This window comes from Eurypyga helias, unplaced genomic scaffold (assembly GCF_000690775.1).
Source record: "Eurypyga helias isolate BGI_N326 unplaced genomic scaffold, ASM69077v1 scaffold18113, whole genome shotgun sequence".
NCBI classification, from domain to species: Eukaryota; Metazoa; Chordata; class Aves; order Eurypygiformes; family Eurypygidae; genus Eurypyga; species Eurypyga helias.
In genome coordinates this window covers 42,847-68,042 of record NW_010243308.1, presented here as the reverse complement: position 1 = coordinate 68,042, position 25,196 = coordinate 42,847, and the positions used below count along the sequence as shown (strand labels likewise).

Sequence of the window (25,196 nt, the reverse complement as noted above, 5' to 3'; positions counted from 1 at the left end):
TATATATAGTGTGTGGTTGCCTAGAAAGTTGTAACTTTGAGGAAGTAGAGGTAGCTCATTTCTTTTCCTTTGTGGATTCTGTGTCTGACTTGATACCCTGAAAGGGCAAGTAAGGCCACTGTAAGAAAGAGAAACACAAAGAGAAGGCAGAGGATGATGCAATATATCTGTCCTTTCCTTATTTAAACAGGAATATAGTACTTGGAAGATTTGCTACCGTCTCCTTGCCCCCCAGTATCTTTTGTTGTTCTTAAGTTCTGAGGTACAAATAGCCTAGAGAGCTGTAATATTTCTTTGTGGTCTGTCTTGGGAACTTCTTGGAGCAATAAAAGAAATAAAGTGTAAAGTGGAGGTAGTATGGAAAAAAATATTCTTGTAGATTTTTTTTTTTAATCTAATACTTCTGTGCAAATAAATTCCTGACATTCAGGGCTTTTTTTTTTTTTTTTTTGGGAAGGGTGGGGGATGGTGGTTTGACTGCAACTTTCCTTATCTGAAAGATAATGCCTTGGTGGCCGGTTACAACATTTTTAAGGCGGTCTTTGTTAGGATAAGGTCTTTCACGTAAACAAGGAGTAACTTTTCTATTTCAATATCATGTAATGACTTTTGACTTAAGTGACCTACAGAAAGAAATGGTACATATGTGCATGTATGTCCAAGCTACGTACAGTCGATTCTCATTTGTAGTGATAATGTTTTCTGGGATGCTGCTCAGACAGACTAGAAATTCAGAGATAGCTAAGCTGATTATTTTGCAGAGTTGTTTACAACTAACAATTTATTGTAGTTCCCAGAATAATGGCATGTTGCTTTTTTTGGTTTTTGGTCCCCCTCCCTACCCTGGCCCTGTTTATACTGAGGAGGAGTAGAGTTTGGTTCTTGTTTGCCTGACTTGCCTTATATCTGAAAGTTTATGTTCCCATTCCACAGCTCAGTGTTATCTTATACAGTCATAATAAATAATGCCATTTGAAGCATTTTGGTTTATGTATTCTTCTTTGTCCTTTGCTACCACCTGGCAGACTTCATCAAAGCAGCTTCTGCTCTGAAATGCTCACTTACCTCATTCTGTAAAAGTTTACTTTTCTAAGTGTTTCCATAATAGCATGATAGAAAATAGTAACATGCAGTATTTCATTCATTTTCTTGACAGGAGCTAGAAATGTGTATCACCAGTTATTCATGAGCAGTCTACTTATGGATTTGAAATACAAGAAACTTTTTGCGATCTGCTTTGCAAGGGTAAGTCCCTTTCTTACTAAGAGCCATCACATGCTTAAACTGTCGAGCGAACAGAGTTTAGTTAGCATACAGTGCTTCAGATAAACTGTTACCTAGATTTTTTTTCTTTATTTGGAAGTGAAAAATTGAAATGAAATGCTGATTACCTTATTTCTGTCTTCAAAATATTAGTTGTAGTGGCATCACATCTCCTGGGAAGAAAATGGGCTTTCCAGGCTCCCCAGAACTAAAGCAGTTCAGGTGATGGTTTTGTCTTCACCGTCAACTGTGCAGGCTATCAACTACTTAAGAGCTAATTGCTTCTCATTGTTGAGGTGTAAGCTGTTACAGCACCCTGCAGAAATAGTGCTGGAATTCAGTTATGCTGATTAGTATTTCTGCAGTAACTAGTATTTGAAATGCTTTAAATCAGCACAGCAGAATTCTGCTCACTCAGCTGAAGGCAAATAACCTTCTTAAATAGAAAATAAAATGTTAGCCTTCACTGTGAAAATGAGTGAGTAGATCTCACGTGTGAGCAGATTAAGTTGTCATGTTCTTTGTACAAAATATCTACATAATAATAATCCCTAAGAGCTACTCTTCCCTCTGTCATGGCATTGAAGTTTCCCAGAGCAGACTAATAAATAAAAAAAAAATCAGGTCAGTGTGGATTAGAGGTGAATTTCCCCTTGTTGTTTAGAATTACCGGCAGTTGCAGAGAGATTATATGGAGGATGATCACGAACGGGCAGTATCGGTGGCTGCTCTGTCTGTCCAACTCTTCACTGTACCTACTCTGGTGAGTAGTGCCTGTCTTTCTTTTAAAAACTGATAGTTGGCACTCCTTGCCTTTTTTTGCCTCCTTCTTAATAGAACTATGAGCGATTGCAGAGTGATTTTATGAAAGATGACCACGACAGAGAGTTCTCAATTGCTGACCTCTCGATACAGATATTCACAGTGCCTTCTCTTGTAAGTACTGAAAGACCAAACAAGAAAATCTTTATTTGTTAAAAGCCACTCAAGGTGCTTGAATCAAGACTGCGGATTTCTTTAGTGTTGCTGTGGAAATGTAGGGCGCTGCTGCTGCACAGCAGCCAGACTGTTTACACACGTTGCTGCGGGTTTAGAAGTTGGTGTTCAGCCTTGCGAAGTTTGAGTCTGGCTTCCCAGATTGGGCTGGGTATTTTTGGGTTTTCTTTTTCCATGTGTCTTTCACTTTTTTTAGAACAGTACTCAAATGTTTATTTAGAGACACGCATGTAACGTTTAAATTCCTCGTCATACTAAGGCTCAGTTTCTGTTCACAGAACTGTACGCTCTGGTTTGCGTATCCCAGTCTCAGAGCATAACACACTGGTGCGGTTTTGAAAACCATCCGCCTCATGTTAATTTTCCACTCAATGCAAGTACAAGCAACAGTTGTCTCATGGTATTCCCTACTTCCTTTGGTACTTCTTGACCTGGATGATGCCTTCTTTCAGGTTTTAACTTAATTTTTGTTATAGTGCTTGAGGCACTGTTACTTCTTCCAGCTCGCTAACTGCTGGATGTTAACCCGTTTATGCTTGTTTGGGAAACGTCTTGTTTCGCTCCAGTCTCCAAATAAGTCTCTCTGTGCTTGTGTTACGAGCTAGACAAATTAACCTTTGGGGCTGTACTGAGGTAAAAGTCTGATTTTCATAGGCAGAATTGTTTAAAAAACGAATTCTTCTGAATTCTTCCAAATTTAATCAACCTAATTGAGCTCTAAAATTCAATAGTACCATGGTAGTTATGATACTGAGCTAAGTTGTTTTTCAGTTTCCTAGGGGTGGATGTTGTTCATGGGAATTCAACAGGACCTTAGGTTTTTGTTTCCATAGTTCAGGGCAATATTGTGTGACCTCTTAATTTTGATGCTGTCAGTAGCAATGTTGCCAGCATTCAGACTTAACAGTTAGACTTAACCAACCAGTATTACTCCAATGGTTATGGTATTATTTTTTCTCTTGGCAGGTGGGGTGATGGAATATATGTGTATTAATAATATGTGTATTAATAGCTGAGAGAATGAGGAGAATCATTGCAGTGTCCTTTTTACATGTTTTCTGTTTCAAAAGCCTGCAAAAAAAAGTAAAAATAACTGTCCTGTAGAAGCATAGATGTGACATGACAGTAATTACAGTAAGCTCCTACCATATCAAATAAGAATTTTTTTATATGTTTAGAACCACTTGCATTCATTCATAACAGAATGAATAAGCTGAAGAATGTAAAACCACCCCACTGCCCCCCAGTAACATTTTTAAACTGATCTTAGCTACTTGAGAGCTCAAACTCTTAAATTACTGAGGGCCTTTGGTATGAGGGAGGATGGGTGGTTGTGCTAATGGTGATTCTTTTGGGGAAAACATTAATGATTAGGTTTATTTTTTCCCTCTGCAGTAGCATTTTAGAAACTGTAGTTTGGAGTACCATTAGCAACTGTAGAACCTAGAAGCTCTAGTAAAAAATTACACTGTTATTCAGATAGATCAGAATGTCCAATCTTCTTGAATCTACCAGCCACATCATAAAATTCTCATGGTACCTGAGAACTGCAAGACTCATCCCATTTACCTTGGAGTGCCAAGAGAATGGGAGAGTTCTGGAAGAGCTCACAAGTAGGAGATGGTTGTAACATCTTAGTGCTCCTACTCTGTCATGTGATTGGGCTTGGAAAACTCTCTCTGTCAGACTTTGGTGACTGTTGATTTGTTTCATACAACACATGGATGTATGTAGTAGCCCTTGAGGGGAATCATGAGTCATTTCATGCCATTTCCACGTGGAAGTTGCACCGTACAGTTCCTTAGTAGTTCAGAAGATGGGCTGTTCACCCCAGTGCTTGACAGTTTGTAAACAGAAGGTAGAAGAGCTGTTAATCCCCTAAAGGGCTCTTACTTAAATTATATGAGAGAAGACAACACATACTTAAAGGGAGGCACGTCTTAATTATAAGACACATAATAACCTATGTCTTCTGTAATAATTATATAGGTTAGCAGGAGACTAACCATAGTCAAACTCCTGTACAGAAGGGATCTGAAGAGGGAGATCTGGATTATGATGTTTTCTGGCTAGATTACTTTTTTCTTCTGTGAATGTTTGGAAGATTGGCTTTCAGTATGTTCTTCTGTTTTCACTATTTATATAACTGTTTTGAATAAAAAATTATGTATTTTATAAACTTCATGGTGCAGTGTTAAGCTTGTTAGCTGCATCTGTTAATTACAGCAAATTTCAATGTACTTTGGCATAGGCTCGAATGCTAATAACAGAAGAAAATCTCATGACCACCATCATCAAAACTTTTATGGACCACTTAAGGCACCGTGACATCCAAGGCAGGTTTCAGTTTGAACGGTACACTGCTCTGCAGGCTTTCAAATTCAGACGTGTTCAGAGTCTTATTTTGGATCTCAAGTAAGTATGTTAACTATGTGATGATTTTGTCACTTGAGGAGGAAACAAAGAAAAAAATGAACACTTGTATCTTTCTAATGTATCCAGGTATGTGTTGATAAGTAAGCCAACAGAGTGGACAGATGACTTGAGGCACAAGTTCCTCGAGGGTTTTGATGCCTTCTTAGACTTACTCAAATGTATGCAGGTATGTAAATCTGAATTACAAAATTTGGCAGAATTAAAGCAGGAAGTTAGCTATCATGATATAAAAATGGAAGAAATGTAATGTACTCTTCATTTTATAACTTCAGTGCAGGGTTGTTTTTGGAGTAGTCATGTTTTCCTGAAGCATATTGTCACCTAACTTTTTTTATTCAGTTGGTTGTAGAGGGCAGTAAAGAGGTGGTGCATAAAGAAAGATGTCATTTTGGTCATATTTTGCAGCTGTATGGACAGACAAGATAATTAACTGTGAGGGTGAGATTTGATCCATCATAACCAACTTTCCATCCTAGTGAGAGGTCCAGTTACTGCCGAAGTGCCAGCAGGGTTGCTCCTTGTGTTGAGGAATATGTGCTTCCTGACATACAGATAGACCTCTTGACTGTGGGTTTTTTTTCCCCAGCCTTTGCATGTGCTGCGTTACCTTTAGAGAAGTATTTTAAAAGCAGTGCAGCTTTTACAAGGGCAGATTGACTGTATGATCAGTAAGGTATAAGTCAGAATCGCTCACATTTTTCACTGCTTCAATAGCATACCTTTCTCAGTACTTAGCTTTCGTTAGTCTAATAGTCTCTTGAATATATTGTAATTCTCAGATCATGCTGTTTGGTTTTTCTTATGCCAAGGGCTGATTAGGTACTGTAGTACCCAGTCTTTAGTTAGTACTGAACTGCATTTGATTGCACATCCCTAAAAATACATTCAAAAACCAAAATGTGTATGTAAGATATGTGCAAACATTGTTGTACTGCTCATAATGCTGAAATCTCTAAAGGTATTAATGATAAATAGAGCTCATATCCAAAACCTTTTCTTGTCTCAGTATTATTCTCCTCCAATTCCTGTTTCATTTTCATGTTATTTTTTAGATGTGTATAATTCCTTTTCAGATGGTCCCAAGCTTATTTCTTGCTGTAGCAACAGTATATTTATTGTTGGACAGGTAGCCCCTGTCTCACACTTGTGCTAATGTTGTCCATATATTTCAGTGAGATATATCTCTAGTTAGTTATAGTTGAAATGCATTATTCTTTTTATTCTAGGGTATGGATCCAATAACTCGTCAAGTAGGACAACACATCGAAATGGAACCAGAATGGGAAGCAGCATTTACATTGCAGATGAAATTAACACTTGTTATTTCAATGATGCAGGACTGGTGTGCATTAGATGTAAGTACCTTCTGAATTGCTTTTCCACGTGAGTATGTGAAGGGTGAAAACCTCCAAACATTAATATGTGTAACAATTGAGCTAAACACAACTGCACCATAAGCCAAGATTTGCAAGTGCAAATCTCTTGTTTGAACATAGTTTCTTATGGCTTGAACTGACCAATTCATAAGAATGTGGTTAAGCCTTTTAATGACATTGCAGAGTGCTCTGTCACACATCTGAAAGCTGTGATCATCACAGCACCAGGTTACAGTTTTCGGAGAAGACCGAGTAGAGAAGTAGACCCTGGACCTACCAAATGCAGCGTGCTTATTAAGCAGGTTTCTACTCCATAAGTGTTTCAGGTTCTAGGAATACAGAACCATCGTGAAACATGGGTGTGGAACAAATAATCCTAGAGCATTTGAACATTCAAGATGGCTTTCATCTGTCACTGTTAGTTAGTGTGCAGGTTTTATAGCCTAGCATGATCATTGTTCAGAAAGTTCCCATAATATCAGTTACAAAAAAACCCCACAAAACTAACCAACCAAACCAAAAACCAACAAACCAAAAATACCCAAAAATCCTAATGGGAGTTGTTCTAATCTGACAGAATGGTATGAGTTTCACAATCTGTGTTCCCCTTAATTCAGGTCTTTTTCCTAGATTCTTTATCTTAATTTTGCAGGACTGTTTAAAATCTGACGGGTTTGTGGTTTTTACTTTTTTTTTTTTTTTTTTTACATTGGCTGTATTTTTTTGCAGAGCTGGGGTTTTTGGGGGGTTTTTTTTTTTTCTAATCTCTGTAAACTGTGATCTTTCTTTTAGGAAAAAGTGTTAATTGAAGCTTACAAGAAATGCCTGACTGTGTTGATGCAGTGTCATAGTGGTTTTACCGATGGAGAACAGCCTATTGTTCTCAATATGTGTGGACATTCAGTTGAGACAATCCGGTATTGTGTTTCTCAGGAAAAAGTCAGCATTCATCTCCCAGTTTCTCGTTTACTTGCAGGTATGAATGATTTTTAAAATATTTCAGGAAATGAAAAATGATGTATAAATATGACTTTTGTATTTGTGTGTACATGAGGAACCACAGAATATTTGTTTAAAGCCTGAATAGGATGCATTTTGGCCATTTTCTAGCTGTTTCATTAGCTTCCAGGCAAAATGTTTCCGAGCATTGTAGGTTTTATTTCAGGCCTGAGGGAGATCGTCTTATGCCTCTGGATTTGTCAGTGGGATGTGTTGTAAGCAGTTAATGCTGCTTTTGCCACTTGAGTGATGCAAAAGAAATGCAAAAAAAGTATGGACTGTAATTGACTGTTTTGATACATGTTTTTAGCTGTCAGATTGAACAGACTAATTAACATTCTGTTAGAGAACAGATTTATCACAGATGTGTCACCAGAAATTGAAGCTATGTCTTTCTCTTTATTTTGTGCCTATCTTGTTCAACAATTTTGTTGAAAAAAGGCTGATGAATTGTCATTTACAGAATCAGAAAGTCGTATGATAAAATAACTTCACAGATAATAAAGTGAAAAAGTTCATCCTTAGGTAAAATACTATGAAGCTCAGCATCAAATAACTTAGAATATTATAATCTTTAAGCAACACCCTTTTAGCTTTATAACAAACCAAACCAGAAAACCCTTAGGTGTTTTGTAGGAGACTTATAGTTCCTGAGGCCTTTTATTAACCTCTAAGGACTGATAGAAAGGATGAGAGATCTGTTATTACTAATTTGTCCTGATAGACCAAGGACTCTTGGCAGTCGCTGAGGGGACATGACAAAATCAAAGGCAAAAATCTCACTTGTACTGCAAGTTTTATGGGAAAACTTGTAATTCTCCTAAAATGCTTTGTAATATGTCTCTTCAGTAAATAGCTGTGTAGCTCCTGGCTGGTAAATCTGGAGACTTACTTGTAGCTGTGTCCAGAAAATGGTCTGATAGTAAATTAGATGAGCTTTTTTGTCCTATTTGAATTGTATCAAATGTTGTGTGTAATATTATGTATGTATTTGTTTCATGTCTTTATGTAGGCTTGCACGTTTTGCTGAGTAAAACTGAAGTGGCATATAAGTTTCCAGAGCTCCTACCACTGGTATGTAATTAAATTTAGCATATTCATTAGGTATAATTAATGCTGAATGTGAAATTGGTCATATAAGTGTAGGATACTATTAAACAAAACAAAGGACCTTTTTGCTATGAATTCTGTTCAGAGAGACTATGATTATGCTCCTGTCATGAATATCTAGATATTAATCTTTTAAGAGGTCATTTTATCTATTCAACCATCAGTATTTCTCTTTTAAATAACGTCAGACTCAGGCTTAAGGCTTCTATTTTGTTTTTCATGCATTACTTTTTTTGTAGTAAAAACTGGTTTTAGGAACTCCTGGCAGGATCTGATTCCTTCTCGTTGGCCTAGACTTTAATTTTCTTCTCCAGCTGTTTCTTGCTTCCTGCATGTTCTTATTGCTATGCCCCCTCTTTTACAAACCAACCAGGTTACAAAGAACAAGATAAATTAGAAGAGGAGAAAATGTAAGTGGGAGAAGAAATCTGTATTTTGAAAGTAGTAGTAGTACTTCACCTTTGAATGAAAGAATGCAAATGACAGTGTTATTAAATTTATAGTGTTGATGCTTTAAAATACAAACCCCACTGTCCTTAAGAGTAAACTACAGCCATTGTGGAGTGCTTTTGTGGAGCAAAGACAGAATGTAAGGTTGGTTAACAGCACTTAGATAGATTGCCAGTAGGCTCATCAAACCTTTGTAAGGTGTGTTGGATTTGCTTCTCTGTATTTTAATGATTACAAATATCATCCTCCTTCATTTCAGTCCCATCGTCTTTTTACTCTGTGTATATGAAAATGTTGTGTTTTCTTATGGCAGAGTGAACTCAGCCCACCTATGCTAATAGAACATCCTCTACGATGCCTAGTCCTGTGTGCCCAGGTGCACGCAGGGATGTGGAGGAGAAATGGGTTCTCTCTTGTTAATCAGGTAAGTACACAGTAGCTGTAAAACTGCTGCTTTTTGATAACTCCCCCCAAGATAATTTCAGATTTAAAACCTCCCCTTTCTGTATTGATGTCAAATTTCACTTATAAAGATCTTATGGAGGGCAGTGTGAGGTAGGCGTTTACATCAGCACTCGCATCACTTGAATATTTGTGCTTTTAGACTGGGCTTTGATTTCTCAGGAACAAGTTGCTTTTTTGTTCCAGGACTGCTAGGGTGCTCAGTGAACTTGGTGCTCTGTGCTTAAAGAAGCTAGTGTGATGCAGCTGACGACTCCTAGTCGTTTTACTGTGTGCTGTCTAACAGCAGCCTGAAGTGTGGAATTAGATATGTGCATCTTTGGCAATGCTTTCATTGCCTTCACATAATAGTCTCTCAAATGTAGAACTATGCACCATTAAGATACTATTACTATGCAAGTTTATAAAGTAGTTGAAATCCGAAGGCCACGTAGAAGCATTAGAACCAGCATAGAACTGAGTATTTCTTGGCTTTTATTCCTTACTTCTGTTACACTTTGAAGACTAGCTCCATCGATCTCTAAACTTCCATTGTCTGTGTTTGTATGAATTAGGTTTTGGGTGTCGCAGGCATGACAACTCTCAAATGGGTACTGTAGTGTCAGTACCACCCACCAAGGTGATTGTCTAATCGGATTTTTTCATCAAGACCTAGATCCCAACAGAAACAAGATTTAGTTCTGAGGTTGACTTGATTTATTTGCAAAAAAGCCTTCTTTCCCTCCTACAAGCCCCTGTTTTCACTAGATAATTACAGTGAATGTGTACTAGGAAGTTGAATTAAGTGGCTCAAACATTTTATATTCTGATGCTTCTTGCCCTTTACTTTACAGAGATCCTTTAGTTTATGTCCTTAATTGACATTATTAAAGCAAAAGGGGCTCTAGTTATGTACAATTATGGCAGCGCACATATTACTGTATCATAGAATCACAGAGTGGTTTGGGTGGCAAGGGACCTTACAGTTCCAACCCCCCTGCCATGGGCAGGGACACCTTCCACTAGACCAGGTTGCTCAGAGCCTCATCCAGCCTGGCCTTGAACACTCCCAGGGATGGGGCATCCACAGCTTCTGTGGGCAACCTGTGCCAGTGCCTCACCACCCTCTCCGGGAAGAACTTCTTCCCGATATCTGATCCAAATCTCCCTGCTTTCCATTTAAACCCGTTACCCCTTGTCCTGTCACTACAGGCCCCTGTAAAAAGTCCCCCCCAGCTTCCTTGTAGCCCCTTCAGGTACTGGAAGGGGCTGTAAGGTCTCCCCGGAGCCTTCTCTTCTCCCGGCTGAACAAGCCCAACTCCCTCAGCCTGTCCCCATAGCAGAGGTACTGTAGATATATCAAATCTGATATTTCAGTATAGCTGTGAGAAGTAAGTCTGTGTTAATTTTCCCTGGCTGTCAGCATCTTAAAGTTAAGAGCCTGGTTTAGTTTAGGTAACATGGCTCCCACAATCTGGAGGTCCTTTCTGTTTCCTTTGGCCATGAAGAGCTCATGTTCAGCATATCTCCTTTTGGATGTTTTCCCAGAAGGTAGGAATGGGCATCTATGTGTGGATTATTAGTATGGGGAGGAGAGGGCAGCCATGCCTCCCTCTCTTCCATGTAATTCTGGGGAGATATGGTATGTCTCTAGAGGAAAGTTTATCATGCTGAAGAGTGTTCGCAGTCCCAGGTAGAAACCTGACAGTTCTCTTTATTTGTCCCTCACTGTGGTAGAATCCACGTTTTCCACATTTGGTGCCATACAGCGATTGTGGTGTTGACACTGCTTGGTGTGGTACTGTTGCGTTCGCTCCCAGGATGGTTTGGGTTAAGTAAGGTTCTATCACAATATTACCTTTTTTGCTGAAACTGGCAGTTCCCAAAAGATCATATTCCAGGTAATTAAAGACCAATTCATGGAGCACAGAAAGAACTTCTCCAACTGCAAGGGATTTCTCTCCTGTGAGTTTCAAACAGATAATTGCTAAACAAGTAGATATGTTAAACGTAGCCCAAAGAGGGCCACAGGATTTTTTTTCCTTCTAAGTGTATGCAATCTAGATGTTAGATCAGTATAACCCAGCCAGCAACTATGCTTGTTTTGTGCTATATAAAAATGCTTTTTGCATACAAATATGTTTGTGCAGTATTTTTAGGTCTCAGATTCAGTTTTTGTTTATTAATATTGTATAACAAAGTTTATTTTTCTAGAATAAAAGTAAGTTCAGGTAAAATATGATGTTTGTTAATTGTTGTGGTTTGTTTGTTCCAGATTTATTACTATCATAATGTCAAGTGCAGGAGGGAGATGTTTGACAAGGACATAGTAATGCTTCAGGTAACCACATGTACCAGTTTGCATTTTTATCGGACATTTTCAGGTTATGTGTGCACATGTGGTTTTTAGCTCCGTCAGAACCGTTTAATGACAAGGAACAATGTACATTTTTGTGGAAGAACTTCTGGTTTTTATTGCATCTGTGTCTTTATGGAATAACTTGTGAAGGAAGTACTGTCGTTGTAATTGTTGCTTTGTCAGTATGCTGTGAAAAGTGCAGATTTTCCTGTATGACGCTTATCTTCAGTAATGTCATGTGTTAGCTGATGGGTTGTGCCACACTGCTGCTTGTGCGAGTCTGCAGGTCTTCTGGATTGTACTCAATGCATGTGTTGCCTCTTCACCCTCCCTTTAAAGCTGGCATCTAAAACGCTTGATAGCAAGTGGAACCCCATGTTGTAGTTGGTGATTTCTTTTTTCCCTTCAGAAGAGATTTTACGAATCTGGCTGTCCGCTTAGCTCTGACACTGGACTTCTGTGTTGAGAGGGACAGAAGCTAAAATTTGCAGCTTGGGGTGCGTAGTTCACCAAGACACCAGAATCTTAGGAAGCCCCTCAGACTTCACCTGGAGTTTGCAATCCCAATACAATGCCTATGTCCTGAGTTACCCCTGTTTTCAGATATATTTCCTTGAGGCTTGATCTGCCCCTCATCTCTTTTTTTTTTTATCATCATCATTATCGGCTGCCCATTTGGGTACATATCCTTCAGTTTTGTTGGAAATTGTTGTGTTTTAAAGATGGTCCCGTTAGCAACAGTAAACTGATGACAAGTATTTGTAAGTGGCTAATTTAGAAACCTTGTTTAACAAACAGAAAAAAGTTTGGCCAGTAGTTTTCAGAAGTGGACGTAAATGTTTGTGGCTGCACTGAAATCTTAGTAGTGTTCTTTCCCGGAAGGTTTAGGAAGTCTTACTGAAGTCTTCTGCCGCCTTTTGAAGATTGCCATTTGTTTTTAAAATCTCTGGGCTATATACTGAGCGATATGCCCTGTAAAAGTTGAGCCGTCAGGAACAGGATTGTAGAATCAAAACCAACCAACCAGAAGTCTTTCACTGAATGTTATTTAGAGTATTTGAGACAGAAGGAATAACCCTGAATATTTTAGAAGGGCATCAGAAATTACTGATGAAGCATAGGATCTTGCTTGTCAAATGTGCTGTCAGTTGTGGTGTTGGAATCCTAAGAGAGTAAGCGTAAGTAATGATTCATGCCCAGGATAGAGAGGAATGATTTGTAATACTCGTAAATAATACACCGTGAACATTGTAGCCATGTCGGTATAGTTATATACAATAACACTCATTCTGTGCTCTGTTTATAATAATTTTTTTCTTTAATAGACAGGTGTGTCTATGATGGATCCAAACCACTTCCTGATGATAATGCTGAGTCGCTTTGAACTTTATCAGATATTTAGTACTCCAGACTATGGCAAGAGATTTAGCACAGAAAATACTAACAAGGTATTTTATGTTCTACTGCAATAGGAAATCTGCAGTTTGGGTTTTGAAAGTGTATCAGATGCTGTTGTACTGGGACTACGCAGTTGGTTGATAAAAAAGCAAAACCTATCCTGGTTTTAATTTAGCTTGACCAGTTTGAAATATGCATAAATATTTTAACCTGTCAAACTGATGCATAATTTTTGTATTCTTGAAGTTTAAGGGGGTTGGGATTGCATTTCAGCACAGCTTAATTTGGGAATGCTAAGGGTGAAAACAAGCAATGTTTTGAAGCACTGAAAAATTATTTTCAGCATGGGGAGTAATTCTTTTATCCTTAATTGAAAAGTATAAATTGTTTTTTGTTTGTTTATTTTAATTCAGGATGTTGTTCAACAAAATAACACTCTTATAGAAGAGATGCTATACCTCATTATAATGATTATTGGTAAGTTCAAAATACATTTGATTAATTTCCAAGTTTAGTCTCTTTAATGGTATCTAATGAGCATTCTTGATTGTCATCTCAAGTTCAGTTCTGTTTTGAACTTCCTGTGGTTCTGACTCCTTTCCTAGGAGAAAAGCCTTGAAACTAGCTTAGATTAATGTAATGATATTTTTCAACACTGGTGGGTGAACACAAGATTTCACAGAAGAAACTTGTTTCCCAGTCTTCCACTCTAAGTTGCAAAAGAAGAGCAAGTTGTTTAATTTGATTTTTACAGGTGAAAGATTCAGTCCTGGAATAGGTCAGGTAAATGCAACGGATGAAATCAAACGAGAGATCATCCATCAGCTGAGCATCAGGCCAATGGCTCACAGTGAATTGGTAAAGGCGTTACCTGAAGATGTAAGTAACTTGGGGGGGTGGAGGGCTGTGAGGGAACCAACTTCAGCTTTATAAGGCTGACTGCTGAAAATTGCTTACACAAGCTTACGCCATTCTGTGTGGAATGGGAGTAGCATGATTATGCTGAGAGTACGGTTAGCATGAGTACAGATTAGTAGTTGTCATGGAGAAGGTAGGGAAGAGCTGTAGAAGAAGAAACAACACATCAAAGGGCCAGGAGCCTGAGAACTGTTTCAGCTCTTCTCTCTTTTTAGTTCTGTTTCTTACCGGGCCATCTGCCTGGCAGTCTCTGCAGTCTGCGTGTAAACCCTGAATAGACATACAGAAGTGGGTTGCTGGAGCTGTCCAGGAATAGAAGCTGGTATATTTTGAAGCTTAACAAGAATTGAAAAGATGTGGAATCGGACACAGTATAGTGTAACATAAATGCTTTGTTTGCATGGACAGAAGCATTTATCTGAATTCTGGTGTGAGTTGTGTAGGATAGCAAAGCTGAATTTTTTTTCTCAAAGAATGTTTCAAGTAGTCTTTTACACATGATTTCTGAAGGCAGTCAAAGTTCAAAAGTTCCTCTTTTACTATATTGGTAGTACTTTTAATGATAAATTCTGGAATATTTTTTTTGTTCTAAATATTCTAAACTTTAAACAATTTAAAAGTCAAATTTTAGGATAGCATAATGATTGTTAAAAATACTTTAAGGTTGGATGAAAGAACAAACTAGGTTTTAATCTAGAGTTCTGAACTGTCTCATCAGTCTTAAATACTTTTTCTCTGACCTGTTAACTGCTGTGAATATGTATTGCAGGAGGGGGATGTTAAAAGGTAATTTGTGTATGAAGTAGCGTTACATAATTGAGCTGATTTATCCTACTGCCTTTTGTGGGTGTGTTAACCGTTTTCCAGTGACTTGTATTTTTAGCTTTTGTATATTCATTTTAAAGGCCTAGAAGCCAGGAATATTGTCTGTATATTCCTAAAATATGCTGAGTAAGCTAACTTACAGTTTTCTGCTATTACTGCTACATCCAAGTTTATTAAGACTGGGAAAAACAGTAAAAATTAAGCACTTACACCTTTTGTAATGATGGTGTTTGTGAATGTATTTCATGTTATGTGCTTCAGCGTTCTCTTGAGTGCCAGTGAAGTGGCTTTGTACCAACATTCATTTTGCATGCTTATCTAAGGTTGTGTAATATTTGTATGAGTTTAATACAAGAACTATAGTAACTGTCTTGGATTTTCATTCATTGTAGGAGAACAGAGAGACGGGAATGGAAAGCGTGATTGAAGAAGTGGCATGTTTCAAGTATGTTTCTCTTTATTCTAATATTTCAGCTTTAAAAATGGGATATCTAAATTAGTGAAAGTGAGAGAACAGAAGAAAGGGGACTGGGTCATGGTGTTTTTCCCATGGCTTTACTCATGTGCATCATTCTTAAAACTGTTACTTGCTTTATTTCTAGAATCCCTGTTGAGCTGTTGGTTTTAGCTGTTCTAGTTAATGTTTTATGCTCAGATTTTAATAACCAGTGAATGTAAACTTGTGTGTGGGTTTTTTTTTTCTTTTTAGGAAGCCTGGTTTAACAGGCAGAGGGCTCTATGAACTAAAACCAGAATGTGCCAAGGACTTCAATCTGTATTTCTATCACTTTTCAAGGGCAGAGCAATCAAAGGTACCTAGTAGTTTAGCTTTCTGGGTCTTAATTAGTATCTGGTTTAGTTTGCTTTTTTCCAGAGCTTTATTCTGTGAAAAAGTAATATTGGTTGGTTAAAAGTTAACTTTTAACAGTTAACTTATTTGAGGTTGTTGACAAAATTTGCCCAAGATTTTGCAGTGATTTCTGTGTCAGCAGACCCTGTGCAAAGCTGCTGAAATCAGTGGGGCTTCACTTACCTTTATGGAAATTACTGCTTTAGCTCAGCCTTCCCTTACAATTTTATGCTGGCTTGAGAGGAAAGATGAATTTTGAGGATGCAGGCCTAACTTCACAAGTAGAATGTAAGACATTCTGAGAAGACGTGGAAGCTTTCTTGTTTAAGGCTGGGGAAAAGGAGAAAACCAGTAATAATGTAATAATTTTTGAATGCTTTTTTATTAGTTATATATTTGTACGGGTTCTGAGTAATATTGGCATCATTTGTCTGTTTCAGGCGGAGGAAGCACAGAGAAAGCTGAAAAGGCAGAACAGAGAAGATACAGGTATTTCAGTTGGAGGGAAGATGGGAGAAGAGGGTAACACCTGTTCAGCTGTGAATTGCCCTGACACTTAGATCCTGTTCTTGGGTTAGACAGAAACTGGTGAAAATGTAGTAATTTCCCTTATGTCTCCCTGGTTATAGATGGGAATCTTAACTGTCATGGAACCAGCTTTATGAACAGCTTATTCTTCTGGCTTTTCTGTCAGCCAGATGAATGTTACAGCCTGTAACACCATTTATTAAGCGACTGTATACACTCTAGGGTTAAGCTCTTTGTGTCAGACGTTTTATATGGGTCTTGCAAATTTTAGAGAAGCTGAAATGTCCAACACGCAAATTTCCCTTCCAGCACTTCCACCACCAGCTCTTCCTCCTTTCTGCCCACTTTTTGCAAGCCTGGTTAATATTCTGCAGTCGGATGTCATGCTGTGCATTATGGGGACTATACTGCAGTGGGCAGTAGAACACAACGGCTATGCCTGGTCAGAGTCCATGCTGCAGAGGGTAGGTTTTCTTACTTACAATTATGCTTATGCAAACAGAAGCAGTATGTGTTTTAGCATTTTAACATTGGTTTATAGATTTGGGTTGTTTACTTGTGATCTAGTATATCCGTAATACTCTGAATGAGAAGCAAATGGTGGTTTCTGATACACAAGGTTAGGGAAGCCCCTCTGCCTCTGCAATTTATTTTAAAAACTCAACAGGATGCACACAAGAGACAAGAATTCTGCTTGAAGCAGTCAAAGTGGTGTTTATTGTGGTAATGAACCAGTTTCTGAGTTGTTACTTATTAAGTAAAGAAAAAAAAACCAAACAACCCCGTGGCAGGGGGGTTGGAACTAGATGATCTTTAAGGTCCCTTCCAACTTAAACCAGTCTGTGATTCTCTGATTCTATAAGTAAAGTACATCGACTTTTTTTTGACATTCCTTTGCTTATTTTCAGTTTAGGCTAAATCACTTTAGAAAAAATCATAGAAGTACAGAAAAGTTTTCTAGCTTGCAGATGTATTGGTGTTGGAGAAGTCAACGGAGGTATTTGTTCCTCACTGCTCATAATGATCTTTAGAAGCCTGGAGGGTTACTCTAGGCTTTGTTGTCCATGATGGTCATTTTCAGGGGTGTGCAGAGCTAACTGGTGAACTGCCATCAAGGGGCTATTCATATTGGTCAGGGGTGCTGGTTTAGTGTCTAAACCCAAACTTTCCAAAAACATGGATGGCTTTTCAGTTAACGTTTTAAAGTAAAACCCCCGATCTGAAACTACTGATTTTTTTGATGTTCAGCCTTACTGAGTGCGTATTGCCTTCTGTAGCGGAGTTCAGATTAACATAAGCAATTCTGTATGACACCTAAGAACTTGAACGTGGAACAATGTATCAATATTATAAATCACAACAATAATTTTGAAGACTAGCTATTTTTAAGTAATGTGAGAATGCTAGGCTTTGGGATAATGAATGGACTAAGACTTTATTTTTATTTCTTGGAAACTGAACTAAAACATGCTTAGCCATTTGAGCACCTCTGTGTTCTCCAGAATGTGCGATTCATTAGGGACCTCTCACTTGCTCAGAAACGGTGCTTTCTCTTCACTGGCGCCATGCAGTTGGCCTGCATCTTTCCCAGGTTAACCACTCTGGCCTTGGAAGTGCCAGGCAGAGGTTGCTATGAGACATGTGCAAGAAGTGACCCACGAGACCTTGTTAGATAGATGTGATGGGCTGACCAAAAATTGACCGTTACTTATCAAAACAAATTTAATAAATTCAACACTCAAATTGGGTTTTACCCCTTCGTTTCTACTTGCTTTAGTTAGACTCTTGCATTCCAGTTCTGCTACAGGTTTTCCTGTGATTACCCTTTCCTTACGTGGGTTTCAGTGTTGATTCCAGGCATTCGGTAATGCTTTTCTTCCAGAGCATCCTGCCAATTGGTATGGGGTGGCGAAAGTGGTTGATATTCAGCATGGCCAAGTTCAGCACCAAGATTTAAGTATTTCAGCTTTAAAATGCCATTCAGAGTCTATTTTAGTGCCAAATAGTGTAATTTCAATTTTTAAGTTCAAGGAGATTACATTGACATGAGCTAACATTATTTTAAAATACGCTTCTAGAGGGTTAGAACAAATGTAGCTTAATTTCAACTTTTTATCTGTTACATTTTGTATGTAAAAAGGATTTAAAGTGTGCATCCTGCTTCTGTGCAGAGTTGTGATAATAATACGCAGTTGCTAGGGAGCAAGCTAAGCAGCACTGACTTCTCACTCACTAGGCAGGGCAGCAAACAGATACAAGTGGTATAATGCGTGTTTTTTCAGACAAAGTTTCAAGAATCTGTAAACACACACTGTTAGTCCTGTGTAATGTAGCTTTGGAGTTATGTATATAGAAATAACTTCAAATATGTTCTTACTGTATAATTTTACTGTATGAATTCCTTGCCTCTTAATGTGTTACCCAAACTATGCAAAGAGGTTATATGAATTATTTAAGGAAAGAACTAAAATTGATAATTTTTATCTAGGTTTTGCATTTGCTTGGAATGGCTTTACAAGAAGAAAAACAACATCTGGAGAATCTTAGCGAGGAGAATGTCGTAACATTTACCTTCACTCAGAAAATATCAAGTACGGCTTTCTTTTCAAATGTATAGCAAATTTAATATAATTGAAGATGCCAGTATCTCACTTTTTTATTCTCCTGAAAGAGTATTTACGGAAAGACTATATTTGTTTATCCATCAAAAACGTACCAAGTTGACTATACAAATGTGCTTTACTCGTGTGTAGATTCTCGTTGATAGCAAATGCCTTTTCTAGAGGAGAGATCCACAAGTATAATTCCCAGTAAATCTGATTGTTAATATTTTTAAGCAGAGTCTCAACTAAGGTTGCTGGACATGAGCAGATGCTACAATTGTAAAAACTGTAGTTGCATTCTTAAATGGTCTTTTAATCTTGACTCTCCTTTGTACCTTCTGACTTGTGCCTCTGGTTTTGCTAAGACACGAAACTTGCTGAGACTCTTCCGTTTAAAATAAGTGGGAAATAAAACATTGGCAGTTCTACATGGCAGCTCCCAAGATGAAAACATCCAGGGAGCACATACAGTGCATTTGTCGTATAAAAGAAAATACAGGCAATGAGCAAGGCGTATAAGACTCATTCCCCTACATTTTTACAAGCACCCAAAAAGTTAGGGGAAATAAAGATACCTGTTGTGTCTCTTCGTTGAAGGAATTCTACAGCTGATGAACATATGCAAGTGTTGGGTTTTTGTTGTTTTTAATGGTAGTTGAGTGGTCTGTTTCAGGTCAGCAGTATAACCAGTTGCCATTGTAACTTTTTCTCAGGACCAGGAGAAGCCCCCAGTAATTCCCCGAGCATACTAGCCATGCTGGAGACGCTGCAAAACGCGCCTCATCTGGAAGTGCACAAGGACATGATCAGATGGATATTGAAGGTAAATCTGTTTTATATAACTGCTGAAAATCATGGAAAAGGTAGTTTTGAAACTTCCCTAATGATACTATGATGATTTCCTTATATCCCATGTTGATTTGCTGTACCTACTTCTTTCCATTTCTGGAATCCACCACTGCACATTATCTGACCAACATTAATGTATGCAGAGTTATGTTCACATCTCACAAATCAAGTGTTGGGTTTTTTTCTTGCAGACTTTTAACACTATTAAGAAACTAAGAGAAAGCTCTTCTGCAAGTCCTGTGGCTGAGACGGAAGGAAATATCATGGAGGAGGTAAAACCAGGCTGTAGTGTAGCAGTTACCTGTCTGGAACAGGTCTGGGTTGTGACTAGCAAAGGATGATGATTCTAGTTGCAGCTCTAAATCAAAAATGGGAAATGTTGGTGATTTCTGAAATTTTAATTGTCTCGGCTTACAGAGCCCATTTGTGTGAAAGACCTTTTGGGAGAGTCCTTGGATTAGTTTTCCTTTGCTTTTATGTACTGCAGCCTCCAAATCTTTGGCAAGTTTACTACTTAGAACAGTTTATAATACTGATCATATCATTTAAGTTTCTGCTTTTCCCATAATTTCAGGCTCCTTGGAAAGCTGTTAAAAATATATAGATGCCATTTCTTTTACCATGCAGGCCATTCCAGATAAGCTCTGCCAATTTATTTAGTTTGATGTGATGATGTACTGTACTGATACTGTACAAGGACCTTGGAGCACTGTAGTGCGTTTAGGTACACGGGTAACCTGAAGCACTAGAGACCTGTCACTTACCTTTTGTCTTATGCATGCTCAAAGGGAGGAAAAAACACATTGCAGTTAAAGGTCAAGAGGGACAGCTGCTGTTATGGAGCTGCAGTTTTAACTGGCATTGAACACAAGCCAAAGAAAAAAGGGCACAGATTTTTTGGTAGACTGTCTTTTTATGGGATTTTAATTTTTAAGAGGTTAGTACAAACTGTGCATAATAGCAGCTAAAATAAACTGTCCTTTGTAACAAGATTTTTAAACTGAGGAGGTGAACAATACAATTTCAGAGTTCACGTGATAAAGACAAAGCTGAAAGGAAGCGAAAAGCTGAGATTGCCAGGCTGCGCAGGGAGAAGATCATGGCCCAGATGTCTGAGATGCAGCGGCACTTCATAAATGAAAACAAAGAACTCTTTCAGCAGACATTGGAGGAGCTGGATACCTCAACCGCTGGAGCACATGACAACAGGTAGAGCAATCTCACTTACTTTTTTTTTAAATTTTTACATCAAAATATCCTATTGTTATTTCTTAAAAAAGCCTTTTTTTCAATCTTGACAGAAAACTAGTCAAAAGATTTAAGACCAAAAAAGCAGCAGTAGATGGAGTGTTTTCCTCCCTGTTACTGTCAAGATGGTGGGATAGATATTGGTTCCTTCCTCATCCCATCCTCACAGTTGGCAAATAATGTTTTGTATGAAATCTTCCAGTAAATTATTAATAATACTGAAGAGACTGTTCTGCTAAACGTTGAATTGGACAGAGCTCATTATGTCTGAGAATTTGCAAACAAATCTACTTGTAGCTGGAAATATGAATTGAAACATGCTTACGATTTTGTGGGGAAAGGGAGAGTATTTTCAGAATTTGTCAGGCACCGAAGGGATGGGGATGATGGAGGGTTGCAGATAAAGTTTATGTTAAATTGGAGGGGGTAATACTATTGGGAGGCCACTGTTGTGAGGGTATGAGTTTTTTGTGGAAAATAGGTTCTTGCATAACTTTCTGGGGATGCAGATGTTGTACAAATGCCAAGACTTTTTTTGTCAGTGAACATTTATCATAATACTAGAAAGCTCATTAATCACATTTAAATAACGATGGGAATTTAATGTTTTTCAATTCATTTGCTCACTAGTATTGTTTGAATTTTCTAGCCCTGTAATTTCAGATGCAAAACTCACGGCCTTGGGACCGGAGCAAACTAGAGTAGCTGAACACAGACAGGTGGTTATGTGTATATTGTGTCAGGAGGAACAGGAAGTTAAAGTGGACAGCAGGGCTATGGTCTTGGCAGCGTTTATTCAGCGATCAACTGTGTTGTCTAAAAATAGAAGCAAAGTTATTTCAGACCCTGGTAAGTAGTGCTTGTAGTTGTCTTTAATATTAATGGCTGTTGGAGTCACTTTAACAACCACATGCTTTTGAGACAGTAACATCACCTTCTTTTGTGAATTGTATAACTGTGAATGACTTCATGGTAATCAGCAGCCAAACTCCCATGTTTTAGGTAGAAATGCGTTTTCTAAATAATGTAAAATCACTGCAAACCGTTATCTAAATGTTCTGAGAGCTACTTATAACAAACTATTTGTAACTATTAAAAGAAGCTTCAAATCAGAAGTGTTTGTTCTTACACTATGCCCGTAACATTATAGAGGGAGGAGGTGTTGCTGTACTGCTGTAAAAGCACAAGATGCACGTTTCCTTCCTCTCGGTTATATAATCTGAAATGCCTCTTAGTCATGATAATGAAATGCTTGGATTTAAATAACTTTATGAAACACTGCTTTTTGAACAATGGCATTGTTACAAAGTTTCCTTTGGATTCTGTATATGTAAAGACATATTCAATGCCTGCACTGAGTCATTTGGCACTCTCACTCTGAAGATCATGAGCACTTTTAGTGGTACCTCGTGCCTCCAAAGGCTTGCTTTGAACTTCAAGTACAGCACATATATTCAGAACAAAAGGACACTGTACTTGTAGCACTTTATCAGCCGTTAAGTCTTTTGATGTGTGGTGATTTCAGTGTTGTGTTGTTTTGTTTTAAATGCAGAAAAGTATGACCCGTTATTCATGCACCCAGATCTGTCATGTGGAACGCACACGGGCAGCTGTGGCCATATTATGCACGCTCATTGTTGGCAAAGGTAAAACACCGGGTTTAAGTTTTTTTTGTCCAGATAGCGTGTCTTGCCATCTATTTGCCTAATGGCGTTACTTCTAATGGCAAAATTAATATCATGTGGTAAACTTAAAAGTGAGTGTCATGAGGCGATGAAAGCAGATTTCTGTTGAGGAAAAAAAAGAAGAGTAGAAGTCATTATAATACGTACTGTGAACATGTTCGGAATCATTTTCATTTACTAATTGTCATCTTGGTGAAGAAGAATTCAAAGCTACACATGGCGTCTTTCATTCCCTTTTGTTTATCCCTGTGCATAATCCCCTGTGGTACACATATATCTGGACACCGAAGCTCAGATCTTTTTTTGGCTTCGCATTTCCTGCTGCTCCTTGTGCTCTTCACTGAAGTTTAAATGACAGCGTATCCCTTGCACTCTTAATTCCTCCATCAAGTTTAGTTTGAACTAGATACATCTGTGACCTCATTCAAGCTCATCTTTAACATAAACTCTACTTTATCCTTTGTTTTTGGGTGGTTTTTTAGAAAACTCTTTTCTGTTATTTTTATTCTTTCATTTTCGGAGGGGCATAAACATGCTTAGTGCCATGTGGCGCCAGTGCCGTGTGGCGCATGCAGATGGTTGAAGCCTCTGACTTCAGTTCGGCCCTTCCTTTGGTCCTTGGCACAAGTGCCTTTTGCACGTTCTGCCTGGCGTGTGAGGATTGTTAGGAGCTCCCAGAGATTCTGTGGCCATAACCATGTGGTGATGCTAGAGCAGGTTCATTTGTGGTCTTTATCACTGCACTGAAGAGATGTTCTTCATCTTGTGAAACTCGTGTACAGCCCTGTGTGGTTGCCATTAACTCCTGGAAATCTCCTTAGATGCCTGTATCCAGACTACTTATGTTGTTGTCGGGCATGCTGTAAACCATCCCAGAGGCTGCTGCGGTAGTGGCTGTGTTTAGCAAAGCAGTGAATTTAGTTCCTTTTCATATAGGATTCAGAGATCAGCCACCCGTTTTTCCAGTGTTCCTTCGTTGGCCTGTAATGGAATATACATATGAATAACGCTCATGGCACCTCCCCTCAAATTTTATGTAAAACTGAAGAATTCTAATTTTTTTCATCCTTCAACATTCTGTCTACCTCTCCCCCTTACCCCTTCATTTTTCCAAAATGAAAATTGCTGAAGTTCAGACTTAAGTGTGATTTTTTTGACCAGCCCAGTTACCTTTGGTACTTTGGGGGATTTTGGCTGCCAAAACTGGGGGTAGCCTGAACTTAGTAATACTTTAGCAGTGGAGCTTTTTCCTTTGGATAAGTATCATATGCATTTCTGGGAAAGACAAAACTGTATCTTCATGAGAATTCATTAATTTGTGTGTTACAGTAATATTTCAATAATATGTCATTAATATCTTGTTCTCTTCTTAAGGTATTTTGATGCTGTCCAAGCAAAAGAGCAGCGAAGACAACAAAGATTAAGAGTACACACAAGTTATGATGTAGAAAATGGTGAATTCCTTTGCCCACTTTGTGAATGTTTAAGCAACACCGTTATTCCTCTGCTTCCTCCACCAAGAGTTTTGTTTAACAGGTCTGTTTGCTTTATAAATGTCCTTGATAAATGTGAAAACCTCAAAATCCTGAACAAGCCACACCCCAAAAACCCCTTTCAAAATGTTCGTTATCTTCTGTTTTGATAATCTCAAAGGGATTGCCTACCTGCTTATTTCAGTTTAGGGACCTTCCTTGGTTATTGTATAGGATGGAGTTTCGAGTATGAAAGGATAGTAAAGTGTAGGACCTGCAGGAAAAGAACTGAGGATAGAGGAATGCGTAGGCAACAGAGAAAGACCCCGTTGAGAAACGGGAGAATGTGGAATGCCTAAGAAATACTAATTCTGCATGTAGTTTGTTCTTAACTAATGTGGGTATTCTGTTTATATGTATTTTTGGACAGGCTAGACTTCTCAGGCCAGCCAAACCTAGCTCAGTGGATCAAAACCATATCCCAGCAAATAAAGGCTCTGTATTTACTTCGAGATGAAGACTCTGCAAGTAAGTCTGAAGCAGTGTGTATATTTATATGTGAAAATTGTTTACTTTGGAAAAGACCCTTAAGATCAAGTCCACCTGTTAACCTAACACTGCTGAGTCCACCACTAAACCATGTCCCTAAGTACCTTGTCCACTTGTCTCTTAAATCCCTTCGGGGTGGTGACTCAACCACCTCTCTGGGCAGCCTGTTCCAATGCCTGACAGCCCTTTCAGTGGAAAAATGTTTCCTAATATTCAGTATAAACCTTTCCTGCCACAACTTGAGGCTGTTTCCTCTTGCCCTACCACTTGAGAGTAGAGACTGACCCCCACATCGCTACAACCTCTTTTCTGGTAGTTATAGAGAGCCGCCTTTTCTGTAGATGTAACAACCCCAGTTCATGAAATAGACCAAGTGTATTATGGTTATGCCACGGTGGAGTTGAGAGATGGTGGGAAAAGTGGTAAGAGTAGCTTGGAATTTCAGTTTCTGGTGATGTGCTCCTGCATCTTTTTATAATGTGACAATTGTGTATAGGTGTTTTATTACTTCTTGTTCGTACAGGCAGTTCTGGTAATTCAGAAAAAATGGATCAGCTGCAATTACCTGAAGGATTTAAACCAGATTTCAAACCAAAGTATGTATTTACATCTTAATAAATTATTAAAACTTCATCATGAAATGATAACATGAAAATAGAATGTGACTTCTGCCCTATAAGGTCTCACTAATTAAAGCAAAAAATAGGAATTTTGCCTTAGAGAAGTTGATCCTATTATTATGACTGTATTACAGTTTAATCCACAAGTAGTAAATAATTCAGTAGAATTTCAGGGGCGGGTGTGATACAAGGATGTGCAGAGAAGACTGGTGTTATATAAA

The 25,196-nt window shown here is 38.3% G+C and overlaps 1 protein-coding gene across 1 annotated transcript in view; it reads left to right on the top strand.

The window, feature by feature from the left end:
* UBR2 (ubiquitin protein ligase E3 component n-recognin 2) overlaps positions 1-25,196 on the top strand; it is a gene marked incomplete at its 5' end in the record, with an annotated part of 41,407 nt that overhangs the window by 4,630 nt on the left and 11,581 nt on the right. Inside the window, 26 exons of the mRNA XM_010149367.1 lie at positions 1,157-1,245; positions 1,928-2,026; positions 2,101-2,199; positions 4,511-4,674; positions 4,762-4,861; positions 5,922-6,050; positions 6,864-7,047; positions 8,083-8,144; positions 8,944-9,054; positions 11,347-11,412; positions 12,756-12,878; positions 13,242-13,305; positions 13,583-13,707; positions 14,964-15,016; positions 15,281-15,383; positions 15,862-15,910; positions 16,259-16,413; positions 18,438-18,540; positions 19,266-19,375; positions 19,593-19,673; positions 20,429-20,610; positions 21,299-21,498; positions 22,202-22,295; positions 23,709-23,870; positions 24,237-24,338; positions 24,883-24,951. Of these exons, the coding sequence (XP_010147669.1) occupies positions 1,157-1,245; positions 1,928-2,026; positions 2,101-2,199; positions 4,511-4,674; positions 4,762-4,861; positions 5,922-6,050; positions 6,864-7,047; positions 8,083-8,144; positions 8,944-9,054; positions 11,347-11,412; positions 12,756-12,878; positions 13,242-13,305; positions 13,583-13,707; positions 14,964-15,016; positions 15,281-15,383; positions 15,862-15,910; positions 16,259-16,413; positions 18,438-18,540; positions 19,266-19,375; positions 19,593-19,673; positions 20,429-20,610; positions 21,299-21,498; positions 22,202-22,295; positions 23,709-23,870; positions 24,237-24,338; positions 24,883-24,951 (2,878 nt within the window). The remainder of the gene's footprint in view (positions 1-1,156; positions 1,246-1,927; positions 2,027-2,100; positions 2,200-4,510; positions 4,675-4,761; positions 4,862-5,921; positions 6,051-6,863; positions 7,048-8,082; positions 8,145-8,943; positions 9,055-11,346; positions 11,413-12,755; positions 12,879-13,241; positions 13,306-13,582; positions 13,708-14,963; positions 15,017-15,280; positions 15,384-15,861; positions 15,911-16,258; positions 16,414-18,437; positions 18,541-19,265; positions 19,376-19,592; positions 19,674-20,428; positions 20,611-21,298; positions 21,499-22,201; positions 22,296-23,708; positions 23,871-24,236; positions 24,339-24,882; positions 24,952-25,196) is intronic.